This window comes from Phaseolus vulgaris, chromosome 10, assembly GCF_000499845.2.
Source record: "Phaseolus vulgaris cultivar G19833 chromosome 10, P. vulgaris v2.0, whole genome shotgun sequence".
Lineage (NCBI taxonomy): Eukaryota > Viridiplantae > Streptophyta > Magnoliopsida > Fabales > Fabaceae > Phaseolus > Phaseolus vulgaris.
In genome coordinates this window covers 14,188,607-14,205,048 of record NC_023750.2, presented here as the reverse complement: position 1 = coordinate 14,205,048, position 16,442 = coordinate 14,188,607, and the positions used below count along the sequence as shown (strand labels likewise).

Here is a 16,442-nt window from a genome sequence, read left to right as displayed (position 1 = left end):
TTGTGATCCCATCCACTGCGCTGCCAGATTTCGTGTGTTCTTAAGATTCTTTGCTGCAAGAATGAGGAAGACAAGGCAAACTACACCCGCGCCATCCGTCGAAGAAGGAGCTGTAACGATGGCGCAAGTCTTGGAGATAATGCGCGCGTTGCAAGACGATGTGGCGGCGTCAAGAATGGCGCAAGAAAGGATGCAAGCATTGGCTGCATCGTAGGGCAGGAACGAAGATTTGAACCTGGTTAACGAGGAGTTGCGCCAGTCTTTACAGGCATAGAAAGAGAGGGTGGCGGAGGAAAGAGTGGCGCCACCACCATCCCCCCCCAGGACTTTCCCCATGCCATTCTCATCTGAAATAATGGGTGCAGTCGTACCACCAGGCTTAGTAGGGGTGAAGGCCTCGTTCACGGGGGTAGAGGATCCAGAAGCACACCTAACGGCTTTCCACACCCAAATGATGCTTTCTGGAGGCTCGGATGCCGTATATTGCAAACTATTCATGAGTACCCTGAGTGGGATTGCGCTGGAATGGTTCGTAAGCCTGCCAGACGGCCACATCACATCGTTTCAACAATTCTCAAAGTTGTTCAGGGAGCAGTATATCGTGAACAGGGCACCCACAGTGGTGTCCTACGATCTTTTTGATGTGCGCCAGAACCAAGCCGAGTCCCTTCGGGATTACCTTAGCCGTTTTGGGGCGCAGGTGGTGAGGCTGCCCAGCAAGGATGAAGATATGCTGGTGCACGCATTCAAGAAAGGGGTTCTGGCGGGCCCCTTTAGTGAGTCTTTGATCAGGCACCGCCCCAGCACGTTCGCGGAGATTAGGCGTCGTGTCGTGACGCACATCACTGCAGAAACAGCGGTTTCTGAGAAAAGGGAAAGCGCGGTCCCTAACAAGTCGCGCGCAGGACCAAGCAGGACTCAGCTGCCGATGAGGGTGCACGAGGCCAAGGAGGGAAAGAGGGCTCAGGGAAAACCCCGCCCTTACGAGCCTCGAAGGGATCAGAATGGGGGGCGCACGAGGGAGAGTAACGCACCCCCCAGGTTTGATTTTGTGGTGGACCTGGCGGAACTGATCGCTATTCCAGCTATAGCAGCACGGCTGCGAGCACCTGAGAAGACCGACAGGGTGCTGGGGCAAAAGAAAGACGTGTCGTGTGAGTTCCATCAGGCCTATGGCCACCCACTTCGCGCGTGCTTGGCATTGGGACACCAACTCGCGGAGTTGGTAAAAAACGGCTTCCTGAGTGATTACCTGCGAGTACCACAGGGCGATCAGACATCGGGGGCCCCAGCAGGGGATCCTCAGCACGAGGTACCGGTGCACGGGGAGGTGCACACGATCGCGGGAGGATTCTCTGGGGGAGGATGTACAGCCTCTCAGAGAAAGAAGTACGCGCGATCGGTGTTGGTAGTCGACACGGCGGAGGAGGATCACTCCCCCGACGTCGACATTGTCTTCACCAAGGCTGATCTCCGGGAGGTTGTGCCTCACGACAACGACCCGATAGTTATCTCCCTTGTCACGGCAGGGAGGAAGGTGCACAGGGTCCTTGTGGACCAGGGAAGCTCGGCAGACGTGATGTTCTGGCCGACATTCAGCAAACTGCAGCTGTCCCCTGATCTTTTGAAGCCGTACCCGGGGTGTTTGTATGGTTTCGCAGGGGACCAGGTAGAGGTGCGGGGCTATGTGGAGCTGAGGACCACGTTCACGGATGGTGCCACAGCCCGCACTGAGAAGATTAAGTTCTTGGTGGTCAATGCCCCGTCCGCTTACAATATACTGTTGGGAAGACCGACGCTCAACAAGTTAGGAGTCGTACCATCGACAAGGCACATGAAGGTAATGCCTTCGATGGAGGGGGTAGTGGTTACCATTAAATCAGACCAAAAGGAAGCCCGTCGCTGCTATGAAAACAGTCTCAAGCAGCGGAGAAGCGTGTGCCATGTTACCACGACGCCGCCACCAAGGTCGGACGAGGGAATAGCGGAGGTCGCGACGTTGGTAAGGGGCACGCACGAAGACGTGGAAATGGAAGAGGCGATGCTCGGGGGCACGGGAAGTGCCCGGGGTGAAGCTGAGGGGGCGAGAGGGATCGCGCCTCGCGAGTCTGGGATAGCGAGGGCCGTCATCGCCAGAGAAAGAAGACCCCACTTGACTGAGGGGTGGATGGAGGCGGCGATCGGGGGAAGGGGGTTCAAGCTGGGAGGACAGCTCGACGAGGACACGCGACGACAGATCGCCGGGGTAATTGAGAAGAACATGGGTGCATTTGCATGGACGACCTCGGACATGCCGGGCATCGACCCGGACTTCCTCTGCCATCGCCTTGCAATGGGTCCCCAGGTCCGACCGGTGCGCCAAAGGAGGAGGAAGTACAATGAGGAGAAGAGGCAGGTGATCCATGAAGAAACCCACAAACTCTTGGCCGCAGGGCATATCAGGGAAATCCAGTACCCAGAGTGGCTGGCCAATGTGGTGCTGGTGAAGAAGTCAAACAGCAAATGGAGGATGTGCGTGGATTTCACCGACCTCAACAAAGCATGCCCCAAGGACTCCTATCCCCTGCCTGGCATTGACGTCCTGGTCACCTCGCGAGGGAAGGAGGAGCATGTCGCTGATCTGGAGGAACTTTTCACAACGATCGCCAAGTATGGGTTGAAGCTCAACCCAGAGATATGTATCTTTGGTGTGGAAGCGGGGAAGTTTATGGGTTTCCTCCTAACAGAGCGAGGGATTGAGGCAAATCCCGAGAAATGTACGGCGATCATGGCGATGAGGAGCCCGGCGTCGGTGAAGGAAGTGCAGCAACTCACTGGTCGACTAGCAGCTTTGTCGCGATTCATGTCCGCTGGAGGGGAGAAGGGCCATCCTTACTTCCAATGTCTCAAGCGGAACAGCAGGTTCGTTTGGACCGAAGAATGTGAGGAGGCATTTGTTAAGCTTAAAGAATATTTGGCAAGCCCGCCGGTGCTGTGCAAGCCGCAGACGGGCGCCCCTCTTCGTTTATACTTTGCTATAACAGAGAGAGCGGTCAGTTCGGTTCTGGTCCAAGAGCAGGAGCAGGTCCAAAGACCTATCTATTTTGTGAGCAAGGTGCTGCAGGGCCCCGAAGTAAGATATCAGGCTATGGAGAAAGCAGCTTTGGCGGTGGTATTCTCAGCAAGAAGGCTGCGTCACTACTTTCACAGCTTCACAATTGTAGTGATGACTGATCTTCCCATCCAAAAGGTGCTAAAAAAGTCGGATGTAGCCGGAAGAATGGTAAAGTGGGCCGTAGAATTATCTGAGTTCGATATCAGATACGAACCCCGAGGACCGATCAAGGGGCAAATGTTCGCGGATTTCGTCGTTGAGTTGTCATCGGGCGACGCACCGCCAGAGGGCTCGGTCTTTCGGTGGGTCTTATCGGTACACGGATCCTCAAACCAACAGGGGAATGGCGCGGGGTCATCCTAGAAGGCCCGAACGGGGTACTATTCGAGCAGTCCCTGCGTTTCGCCTTCAAAGCCAGCAACAACCAGGCGGAGTACGAGGCCCTAATCGTCGGAATGCTGCTGGCAAAGGAGATGGGAGCAAGAAGTTTAACGGCCAAAACTGATTCCCTGTTGGTCGCTGGGCAGGTAACCGGGGAATTCCATGCCAGAGACCCGCAGATGGCTGCGTACCTTGAGTATGTGCGCACCTTGAAGGTATCCTTTACAGCGTTTGAATTGATCCACGTACCAAGGGAGCAAAATGCCAGAGCCAACTTACTCGCCAAGCTAGCCAGCTCGGGCAAGGGGGGAAGGCAGAGGACCGTCATCCAGGAGACGCTGAAGGTACCTCGTGTGTTCGTTACAGACAACCAAGTGCTGCAAATGTGCGATTCTCGCGAGCGTACTGCGATCGGGCATCAGTCTCTCACACAGGAAACATTGAGAGCACCGACGGTGAGAGCTCGACCGACGGCATCCAACGAGGTGATGGAGGTTGACGCTACGGGAAGGGCCGACACGTGGTTAACGCCATACCAGCAGTATCTGGCAGATGGGGTGCTTCCGCTGGAGCCAGCGGAGGCAAAGAGAATAAAGAAGAGCTCGAGCAAGTTCACCCTCATTGATGGGGACCTCTTCAGATTCGGATTCACCCATCCGGTTTTAGTATGTGTGCACGGAGAGCAGTGCACGAGGCTTATGTAAGAGCTCCACGAGGGAATATGCGGGAGCCACGTCGGCGGTCGCGCCCTGGCGGGTAGAATTCTCCGTGCAGGGTACTACTGCCAACGCTGAGGGAAGATTGTGTGGGTTACGCTCAGCGGTGCAAGCAATGCCAGCAACATGCAGATTGGCACAAGGCGCCCCCCGAAGAACTAAGGTCGATCCACAGCCGCTGGCCTTTCCACATGTGGGGAATCGACATCTTGGGACCTTTCCCCCTAGCGATCAGGCAGATGAAGTTCTTGTTCGTCGCCATCGAATATTTCACAAAGTGGGTGGAGGCAGAGCCGGTTGCACAGATCACCGCTCACAAGGTTCAACAGTTTCTATGGAAAAACGTTGTGTGCCGTTTCGGAGTGCCCAAGCGCCTAGTCTCCGACAATGGCACTCAGTTTACGAGCCATCAGCTAAGGAACCTATGCGAGGAGGTGGGGATACAACAGGTGTTCGCCTTGGTAGAGCACCCTCAAACGAACGGGCAGGTAGAATCGGCCAACCGAGTGCTGCTCAGAGGGCTAAAGAGAACAATAGAAAAGGCCAAAGGAACGTGGGCAGAAGAAGTTCCCAGGATCGTATAGGCCTATCACACCACTCCGCAATCTAGCACCCATGAGACGCTATGATCCCTGTGGAGATACAGGAAAATTCACCAAGATTTCTGAATTTCGTGGCAGAGAGGTCCAACGAGGAGAGAAAGGTGAATCTAGACCTTTTGGACGAGATACGAGAAGAAGCCAGGATCAGCGTTGAAGCTATAAAGAGAAGGGTGGAACGAAGGCACAACTCCAAGGTGAGGCAGAGGCGATTCCAGGAGGGAGATCTGGTGATGAGGAAAGCGCATCAGCACGAGTTAGAGAATAAGCTGTCTCCCAAGTGGACCGGCCCGTTCAGAATAGTGGAGGCATTGGAGAACGGCGTTTGTCGGCTGGAAACCTTGGATGGAGGAGCGATCCCCAGGACGTGGAACGCCACGCATTTAAAACTCTATTTTAGTTAAAATGTGTAGTGAGGCCGCGTTTTCGCGCCAGGGTGAACAATGTGAACAAGTTAAGGGTAAGCCCTTTTTTCCCAGAAATAAAAAGAGGTTATCAGTATAAAGTTTGCAAAGTTTTGAGTTTAAAATCCTCCTCGCCCCAGGCGCGAGTGCATGTGGTCGGTTAGGCCTCCCTCGCCCCAGGCACGAGTGAAGGCAACTGGTCTTAATCCTCCTTACCCCAGGCGTGAGTCCAGGCAGTTAAGTTCGAAACGCCAGGGGCGCTAGTAAGCCCAAAGAAGGGAAATGAAGGATTCGAGAAACGCCTTTACCCAAGTGGCGTAGCGTCAATATTGGCTCGGTAGGACTCTTAGTCAAATACCTTCTCACCCAAGGAGTGAGAAGATGGTAGAACCACCTGAAGCTCTGAGGAAGGTGGCCTTGGGGCAGGTAAGAGGGGTTGTCGAGAAACACTCTTCCTCCCAAAACAAGGCGCCATCCTAGACCGATCAGTGTGGATGTCCTCTATGCACTTAGCGCTGGAGTGACAAAGCAATGAGGAAAGATGTAAGGTAGAACCGCGGTGACCGATGAGAAGGTGGTAGCCGTGGTGATCGGTCATCAGCTATCAAGGGTTGCTCGTTGTGATCAAAGTAAGAGATAAAAGAAGTTCAAATACGGTTAAGGTTTGGCATCAAGCTCGTGTAGGTTAACAGTTAATCACACGTGGCAAGAGAATAAAGGCAAGAAGATACACAAACAAACAAGCAATAGCAAAAGAAGAATTTAATAATCTATAGTTTGGGTTTTCACAAGGCAAATGTTTATGGGCAAAATAAAGAAAGCCACGTCAAGGGCAGTCAGGGACGGACGACCTTGCCATCCACCACCTCGAATTCAATGGATAGCTGGGAGCGGTCGACCTCGGGGAAAGCGCACTTGAGTTGCTCAAGAGCGAAGTCGAAGCCCTCAGCGAAGGTGTCGGCCGCCTCTTCCCATAGTTTGGTCTTCTCGGCCTCGAACCCAGCTTTATCGGTCTCGAGCGCAACCTTCTCGGTGGTCAGGGCGGCAATGGTCGACTCGGCTTCTTTGAGCTTCCGGTCGCTTTCGGCGAGGGCCTCCGTCAAGTTAGCATTCTGTTGACGCATGTAGGCGTTTTCGGCCTCGAGTTGGATGGCCTTACCCGTAGTCTCCATCAGCTGGAAGTCGAGGGCGATGACGACATCCCCCATCAGCATCTCAGTCTTGATGGTCTCCTGGACTTGTTGGACGTGAGCCATCTTGGATTCCTCCAGCATGTCCTTCAACATACTGTTGATGTCTTGCAAAGCCTCATAGTCACTTCGCAGCGACTCCTGTTGGCTAAGCAACTCCTTCACCTTGCCCTCTAGCTTTTCGAGGCGGCGGTGTTGTGTGGAGAAATCCAAGGAGAGCACCATCTGACGGGCCAAATGGAGCTCCACTTGACCAGCTCCTGATTTTGTAGCAGTTGCTTGGTCAGGCGGAGAACCTTGGGGAGTCCCTCGCAGCTGGGGCCCGTCGCCTGGAAGGAGCTCTCACCACCACCCTCAGATGCGGTGGCAGAGTCTTGGGGGCGCGGCGATGGCTGGGGATGAGGGGTTCCCTCCGAGCGCGCAATCCCACTCCTGGCTGCTTGAGTCAAAGGGGGTGACTTTGCTGGGGGTGGGGAGGAAAGGGGGGCTGGTGATGGAGGGCGCTCGGGAGAGGCATGGGCTCGAGGAAGCGGGTTGGCATCATCCTCGGGGCCCTCGGTTCCCCTTCTTTTTCTTTGGACCAAAGGGGACCCAGAGCTCTCCTCCTCAATGGCTATGACGGTGGTGGGGGCCTTCGCCAACTGTTTCCTTTTCTTGTCACCCCTGGTCTCACGCCCTTCAGCTGGCGCGACCGAGATGGGAGAGGCATGAATGGGTTCGGCGATCGCCTCCACCACAGGGGGCTCCTCAGCAGCCCGACGGCTCCTGGCCAGAGCGAGCAGCCTTTGCCGCCTTTCCTTGTCAGAAGTCATATCTGCATCAATTCAACATGACAAAAGGTTAGCATACCAAGGCTCAAAAAAGCAAGCAGTTCAAACATAAAGGTAGTTGGCAAGTATATGCACGAGGGGCGTGTGGGGAAAGAAGCGAATCGGAAGCCCTAGGTAAAGAAGGCCGCACAGCTCGCGCTCGTATGGGGCCATGGTTTCCAAGCCTCGGGGTTTCCTAAATTCCACCATAGGAACCCAGTAGAGGGGAAAGCCCTCGAGAAGGGAAGGGTTGTGTCTATTGGAGGTGATCATGTAGAATCTACCTTTCCAATCCTTGAAAGACTGTTGATACAGGCCTAAGATCACCCTCCCTGTCACACCGTTTAGGCTGACCCACGACCTATCACCCGGGTTCTTGGCCTCGAAGAAGTAGAGGAAGACGTCGGCTGATGGAGGGTGCCCAAAGTGGTTGCATAGGATCTCGAACGCTCGGATGAAGCCCCAAGCGTTCGGATGAAGTTGGCAAGGGGCAACGTTCAGCTCAGTAAGGAGTTCCTTCACAAAGAAGGTGAAGGGTAAGCGGAGGCGCAGCCTCTTGAAGATAGCCGAGTAGATGAATGTAAAGGGCACTCCGTTGGTGGCCCTGTCATCTACGCAAATGGGCATGCTTTGGGGGGGGGATGCGCACACCCAGGTTTCGATCATCCTCCCTGTCGATGGCGCATGAAGGCTCGTCCTCAGCACCCTTCAGCAGGGTGGCGAGATGATCAGCTGGGAGATGGTTGGACGTTTCAGCGAGTAGGTGGAGGGGAGCCCACTTGTACGCTTGCGCGTAGTCTTGTGGAGCGAGCGTCGCCCTGGGTTGTGTGCCTGCCGAGGGGGTAGCGCTCATTGAGGGCGATGAAGGTGCACTGGCGGAAGGTTGTGCACCAGAAGTCGAGGCAAGGCGCGCGGTAGTTTTGGTGCGAGCCATTGTCTGTAAACTACAATGGAGAAGGGAAAAGGTGAGGAATCAGTAAAAACTAGGAAAGATGAAGGGAGCAAATGCTATGGTTCGAAGGGGTAGAGAAATGACAGCGACGGAGAGGAAGAAGGAGCGGAGCGTAGAAAAGTCAGAAGAGGTCTCGATACAGTGCAGAAGAGGGAAAGTGACTCATGATGCATGAAAAAATACAGTTACTGAGCAATGCAATCGGTAGAAAATGTCCAAATACACCATAGATGGAGAAAAGAAGTACCTTTTTGTGATCGCGAACGGTTTCTGGGAGCCTGGAAGCGAGGAAGATGAATCGCGGAAGAAGGTTCGAGAGGTTGCAGAGAAACGTGCTGGGGAAGATAATGGAACAGTAGAGGCGCGAAAGTTTTTGAATAAAGGAACTGCAAGAGACGCTTCATTCTAACCATTGATGCGCACACGTGTCGCAAGATAAGGGAAGGAAAGCGTAACGTTACTTAAAGCACAACATGTGACGCGGCACGTGACGTGGCGTCACTTGCCGCGTGGCCACCGAGAGCGAGCACTTAGTCTCTTCGCTGAGGACGAGTACGCAGCTCGAGACTGGGGGGCTTGTGATCCGGTCGGTCATCGGTCTGGGATGACGTCAGCCACTGATGGCCATGTGGGCTATTCTTAGTGAGACAGGTGGGCCAAGGAAGCGAGTGTGTTTTGAAGAGGGTGATCAGGCGGAGATCGGTGGTCAGGAGGAGATCAGAGATCGGAGAGGTTATGCGTTCTATGGTACCATGCATGAGAGTGGTCCAAGGAAGCCAGTCGGTCGGTGATCGAATCCCTCTCGGCCCGTAACGTGCACGGGGCAGGACAGAGGTGATCGCCCATGCGTTAGGTAGTACCTGGTATGCGCGATTGGCCCAGTCGCACCTGGTACCTACACAAAGGTTGCACGAGACATCCAACGAAAGAAACACGCTAAGTTACTTTGTGTATAGACAACGTGGGAGCACAGGAGGTTATATAAAGGCATTCCACGTCGTTACAGGGGTACGCTTTTCATACGGATAAGTGGCTAGTTTTCGCGCAGAGAGAAGAGAGAGAATTCGCAGCGAACACGGTCCTTACAGAGATCATAGTGTGAACTACTCTTTGGTGGTTTTGTTCGCTGACTTACGGAAGGCTGAGTGAGACGCTGCGGAGCTTTCAAAGGACAAGTCACCGGCAAGATCAGCATCCAATGATTCAAACTCCTTAATTATGATGACTTTAGAGCATAAAATTTTGAAGAAAGAACTTAACTTCATTAAAACTCTCGCAACTTCTTTTGGTAACACTTTTCGAATTGCTACTTTTAGCAAATCTTGCATCAATATATTGAAATCATGACTTTTTAGTCCACGAAAATTTTGTTGTTCAAGATTAAAACATCTAGAAACATTGGAACCATAACTTTTTGGAACTTTCACTCCTTTTAGAACACTACAGAAGATGTCTTTTTCTTTTACCAAAAGTGAAAATCTTGCATGTGGAAGGAATACCTTGTTTGGTCTTATATTTATAGGATGAAAGTCTTTCCTTATACCCATCTTTACCAAGTCAAGGCGGGTTCTCAAATGCTCCTTTGGTTCCCTCTCTATATTCAATAATGTTCTTATTACATTTTCACATATATTCTTTTCAATATGCATGACATCAAGATTGTGACGAAGTAGATTAGCCTTTAGCAGATTAGTCTCCCAATATGGCAAGTTAAAGAATATACTTTTTTATGTCCATGGATCATGTTTCTTTCTTTTCTTTTTCTGAGCATTTCCAAATACATTTTTTCTATCACCTAATATATCCAATATGTTAGACCCTATTAATGGAGTTGGTATTCCTCTCAATTCTTGGGTACCATCAAAACACTTTTTATCTTTTCCCTACTTATGTTTTGAGTCTAACCATCTTCGATGACACATATAACACATCTTTTTACTGTTGTTTAAGTATTTAGAGCTTGTGTGGTAGTTACATACCGAGCATGCCAATTTTTCACTTGTACTCCAACCTAATAACATAGTATAAGCATGCAAGTCACTAATAGTCCAAAGTAATGCAACATGTGCCTGAAAAAACTGTTTGCTAGAAATCATAAGTTTCAAACCCTTTCTCCCACAACTCTTTCAACTCATCAATAAGAGGTTCCAAATAAATATCAATACTACTTTTAGGGGAAGAAGGATTAGGAATTACTAATGACAACATTAAATAAGGTTATTTAATACAAACCCATTGAGCTAAATTATAAGTCATTAAAACTACAGGCCAAATACTATGTCCTTTGCCCATCATCTTAAATGGAGTAAATCCATCACTTGCTAACCCAAACCTCACATTTTGAGAATCTGATGCAAAGTTAGGATGTAGAGAATCAAAGGTTTTCCAAGCAAGTGAATTAGCTGGTTGTTTTAGTTTAAAATCTTTAGTACGACCTTCATCATGCCATTTCATTGACATAGCAGTTTTTGATGACATAAATAACCTCTTGATCCTTTGTTTTAAAGGAAAGTACCTCAAAATCTTGGCTGGAATTGGGCATGAAGCAAACTTACAGGAAACTTTTCTTCTAGAATTTTTATGCTTCTTTTCTTTATATCTAGAAGAACGACATTTAGCAAACCTAACTTCATTCTCATACTCCTTCCGAAATAAAACACAGTCATTAGGACAAGCATCAATCTTTTCATAATTAAAACCCAAGTACTTAATAATGAACTTGCAATATATCTTGGTATGATGATGGAAAACAAGAGTTTTCAGGAAGTAACTCTTTTAAAAGTTTCAGCAACATATCAAATGAAACATTACTCCATCCATGGAGATTCTTAATATGTAGCAATCGAACAATGATTGATAACTTATAGAAATTTTTACAACCTGGATATACTTCTTGATGACCATTGCGCATCAATTTGGCAAATCTAGTTGTTTCAGCATCAAGCTCTTCATTATCTTCATCTATAATATCATTAAATTCATTTTCTCCAAGATCTGTGGGCATCATAAAAGTTTCCTCCAACAAACCATCCAAACCTTTAGACATACTACGTTTCTCTCTATCATCATCATATATCTTCTTTGAAGTTCCACCCTCTCTATGAAAAACCCATCTAGTATACTTTCTATCAAATTCGTCACACAATAAATGCTTATGCACATCCTTTTGGTTACCCCAAGTACAAATATTACACTTTTTGCAAGGACACAAAATCTGATCTCCTTGTGTAGCATTTTCAAATGCAAAATTTAGAAAAAATTTCAAATCATTTAAATACCTAGTAGATTTTCTAGGTGCTACCATCCAATTCGTGTCCATGTTTATGTTGTCTTGGAGCTAAAAAAGAAATACTTGATAAAAAATACAAAATTATCTATTAATAACAAAATTATCTATGAACTTGAGGAATTAAAGCCGAGTAACTATTCAACAATTAAAATTCTGAGAATAAAAAAAATCAAAACTAGAATACAAGATAGAACCAATATGATGTGAAATAACAATGAAGCATTGAAGAATGCTGGAAAGTCAAGGTTTTTCCTCCTCATCAATGAATACTAAATATTCCTTAGATCCTTATTAGATAACTAATTATTTTATTTTTCAACAGTTAACTAATTATTAGGCATCCCAATCTTGGGTTTTTTATATGTATTTACCCTTATTCAACGCATAACAAAACTTTTCTTTTATTTTTAATTAGCAAAGTATATATAGAAATGACATCAATGACACCAGTAGTACCCAACAACTAGTACAAACAAAGGCCTAATTCCATACACTAAGAATAAAAGAGCATTAACCACAAAAACACTAATAGAAAAAAGACACGATAGAAGTGTACGCACTCTGACTGTTCCCTGTTTCGTTTACAACACATTCTTCAAAATATCTTCGTATACGTCAAATCCCAAACAACATGCTGCAGAAAATATTTTGCTACAAAAAACATATATATTGTCCCACTATATTGCAAACCTTCATAACTATTTGCTTCTTATGATTTACTTATGTATGGTTAGTCATAATGATATATTGATCGAATCCTAAACACATTTTTGCTTAACTAGATGACTGACTAGTGAAAGGTAATTTAGCTACAAGTATCATGTAATTTAAATTCATTTTGCAGTTTATTGGCGCCTCTATGGAGCCAAGAATGATGATAATTACAGAACTTTTGGAATGTTGTTCGCTTCCTAAATATCTAGAGAGCATTTATCCAAATGCTCTAAGTTTAGAGCAATCCATAAGTTTTTCTTTGGATATTTCTCAAGCTATGGAGTATTTGCATGCAAATGGCATTATTCACCGCGATTTAAAACCTAGTAATTTTTTTTTTCTTAATCTTAATAACTATGATTTGAATCTATCATCACTATATATATATCCACTTACTAGAATTTTCTTCATGAGTTTTGATGTCAAATCCTTCCATTATATGCACTAGTTATTCAGCAAGGATCCACTTTCGAAAGGAGAAAAGAAATGCTATGACCATAGGGTAGACATTCATAGCTTTGCTATGGTTCTATGGGCCATAATTAAAAATGAAACTCCATTTAGAGGAAGGAGTGACTTGTTAGCTGCATATGCTACTGCAAAAGTAAGTCATACCAGTTACTCTTACTTCTAATGTTATTGATAATAGTATTAATTTTCTTCCTTACTTCTTCCTTTCCATTTTTAATATAGTCTTCTTTAGAATGTTTCATAATTGTTTTCATCTTCAAATAAATTTTTATCCCTTTTAAATGAGGTGCTCATATAAAATTGTACTTTGCTCTAATTAGCTAATTTTTGGTACTTTGTTCTCTTATATTTTTTTCTTTTTTTACTTTTCAATTTAATCTTTGTTACATGCTATGGTGTATAGGAGAAATGTTTATTTTCAGATAGACATACTAATCTCGTATCTACCAAATTGGTCCTTCAACATGGTGTGTTTGTTTTTTAAAAATAAAACTATTATACCTTTTGAGGATTGGCTGTATGAATGTAATGTTTTATAACCACAATAAGAGCTTATTCAACAAGTATATGTTCTTACATTATTTTTTAACCAAAAAAGTATGTTTGGCTACTGTCTAAAAACATAGCAAGGTAAATATACCATCCTTAGTGATTCAAATATAGATTTTAATTTTACACCAACATAGTGTCATATTACATAGTTTGAGACCGATCAATATTATTTAAGCATTGGTATGTGTTAGTGTTGAGGAATAAAACAGAGCAAGATATTTGTGAACAGAGAATATAGATTTTATTTTACTGCTACTTTTCAAATAAGAATAGAATCTCTCTAAATAGTATTATAATAGACTTCTCAAATTCTACCTTCTCTATCATAAAACCTATATTATAAATTACATTTAAATCATAGTACAAATGACATTCAAAACTAGAATTAAAGATAATAATTATTGGCTATTCAAATGTTAAATAAAACTGATGACGGCTGACGACTTTGAGTATAATGCTAACAAATTCCCCCTTAAACTCAAACCTTTCATATTTTTCATTCACATTGTTATCGCTCACACTTCCAATTTTATATTTTTCCTTACCCTAACTGCCTCCAATATTATATTTTTCCAGTAGTCACCATACTGTGCTTGATTAGAAGCAACTTCAATTTTCTTCATTGCACCAATCCGTGCAGAATTTTGAATTGAATTACTTTTAATTTTCCAAACAAAATCTTCTCCACTTTCAGCCTTTGAATTAAAAGGATTTAAGAAAGACTTTGACTTCAATGAGCTTTGAAGATAATGATTATACCATATTTCCCTTTCAGATAATGTCTCAACACCATTCCATTTATGGTCTTCTCCTAAATCAAAACCACTATTTTCAAGTAAAACACATGAACCAAAATGGGCTTTTAATTTGAATTGTAATTCATTCACCTTTTCTTTTTGTGCCAAAAGCAACAAATGGAGTTCTTCAACTTGATTGACTCTACTTTCCTTGTCTTTCTCCATATCAACATATTTTTCTTCCAATTTTGTAACTTTTTTTCCAGGTTATCAAATTTTGCTTCAACACTCTCCAATAATTGTCTCATACTGAGAATATTACTCTTCAAGTCAGGTACATAAATTTTTGTGACATTTTCTTTGGATTTAAAGGTCATGTGCTCCTCCTCCATTCACTAGTACAAAAAGGTAAATTAACGACGGTTAAAATCAACATTTAAAGACGGTTCTAAAACCTTCGTTATTTCAGGGGTCGTTAAAAAGTGGAGGGTTTTCACGACGGTTCTGCAACCGTCGTTATAAGTATGAGTTTTAACGACGGTTGTATTAACCGTCGTTAAAAGTGGCTCTAATTTTTTTTTAAAAAAAGTTTAGGGACTTTTAAAGACGATTCCCAGAGGAACCGTCGTTGTAAGTGAGACTTTTAAAGACGGTTCCAAAGTGGAACCGTCGTTATATGTAGGTATAAAAAAAAATTTAGTAAATCTAAAACCTGCATAAAATTTTCAAATCCAGAAAATCAAAACATTTTAAATGATAATTTAAATATAAAAATTACATACAACAAATGATAACATTATACGAAAAAGTTTTGCTAATATATGAAAAAGTTTGTCATTCTAATGATTTATCTATTGTAAAGTATTATACATGGTTACAAAATACTTTGACCATGTTGTTCTCACATACTCCAATGCTTCCGAATCTAACGGGTGTTGGTCATTGAACAACTGTAACATTTGAAATTTTTTTAGTTAGAATACATGTTAGAATACATAACATTATATAATGTATAAGTAATAATAAATGTTAAATGAAATTGTCGTACCTGTCTATAATGTTTTTAAAATAGGTAGGGGTTTTTTTATGCAATGAGCAAAACCTTGCAGCGGTATGATCTTGAACAGATATGATCAATAGTTGCCAATGACGCCTATATAACAAATCAGTTAATTAGTTTATCTTATTTCAATAATTTATTATAACTTATTTAATAAATAAGGACTTACTCGTGGATGTACGGAACAAAATAAATTTGTTTTCCACCATTCTTTAAGGCAGTGGTGATGTATGTTTGTGTTTCCGACTTTTTGTTTCCAATTAATTGAATGACTTGAGGGTCTAAAAACCCATATATGTTGTGTTTCCCCTCATCCAAGCATAATCCAAAAAGATACCTAAATTTCAATAAGTTAGTACTAATATATTTAATAAATCAAAAGTATAAAGATTTTATAATTTGAACTTACATCATCCATAATTGCAGAACTGTTATGTTAATCTCTTGATCTCCGGATGCAAGGTCCAACAAATCAGACATGTGAACGTACAACAGTAGATTACTTTGCCTTCCAAAAACATTGGCATCCCATGGAATCTCTAAGACAGTTGTATCTAAAGCTGTAGCAACTTCCACCAATGCTGCCAGAGGATCATCAATGGAGACTATTTTCTTCTTTCCCAAAGGCAGATTTGTCTTAGGTTCCGTGCACACTTGGCAAGTCTAACAATTCACCATGCCACGTCCATGTTGTATAACTTTTCAAAAATCCATCACATAAAAGATGTTCTCTAATTTCGGAAACACTCAATATCCTTCCATTTAAACAATTGACACAAGGACACCTTATCCTTATTCCATTCTTACAACTAACAGCATTATGTTCTGCGAATTGTATGAATTCTTCCACCCCTTCTTCGTAAGTATCACTTATTCGTGGTGTATTAATCTAACTTCGATCCATATAACTGCTAAACTAAGAACCAGTGTGGACTCAGAACCAATGCGTTCAATATGTAATCATAAATAAATAAATCAAAATTGCCGAAGGTCGGACACCTCCGGACTCAGAACCAGTGCGTTCAATATGTCAAAACAATATATAACCATTAAAAAATAAATCAAATTGTCGAAGGTCGAATACCTCCGGACATAGAACCAGTGCGCATTAAATATCTCAAAACAATATATAATCATAGAAAGTTAAATCAAAAGTGCCGAAGGTCGGACACCTTCGGACTCAGAATCAGTCTGTTCGATATATAAAATCAATACTTAACTCAAGACAAACACTTTCAAATTATAGTTAATAATAGATAAAAACATACTAACCTCAAAACGGGCGGCGGTCGCGATCGGAGGGCACGGTGGGAACAATGACGCAGCTCAAAGGCACGGAGATGCGGATCGGAAGAGACTGGTCCCTGGACGGCAGGCGCAACTGGTCCCTAGACGGCAGGTGCGGCGGTCGCGGCAGGGCGTGGCGGGCGCAATGAGGTTCGCGGGGTCCGCGGTGGGTGCGACGAGGATCGCA

General features: G+C 44.8%; 2 protein-coding genes across 2 annotated transcripts; both read left to right on the top strand.

The window, feature by feature from the left end:
- Positions 1–355: 355 nt before the first annotated feature.
- Positions 356–3,457, top strand: LOC137815134 (uncharacterized). Its single transcript, XM_068618195.1, has one exon. The coding sequence runs from the start codon at positions 356–358 to the stop codon at positions 3,455–3,457; it is 3,102 nt and encodes a 1,033-aa protein (XP_068474296.1).
- A 92-nt stretch (positions 3,458–3,549) lies between these two features.
- On the top strand, positions 3,550–4,179 carry LOC137815129 (uncharacterized). Its single transcript, XM_068618182.1, has one exon. The coding sequence runs from the start codon at positions 3,550–3,552 to the stop codon at positions 4,177–4,179; it is 630 nt and encodes a 209-aa protein (XP_068474283.1).
- Positions 4,180–16,442: the final 12,263 nt, after the last annotated feature.

What these genes read in the sequence shown, in the direction of transcription:
- LOC137815134 (XM_068618195.1), top strand. Translation starts at nt 356, where the DNA reads ATGGGTGCAGTCGTACCACCAGGCTTAGTAGGGGTGAAGGCCTCGTTC.
- LOC137815129 (XM_068618182.1), top strand. Translation starts at nt 3,550, where the DNA reads ATGCTGCTGGCAAAGGAGATGGGAGCAAGAAGTTTAACGGCCAAAACT.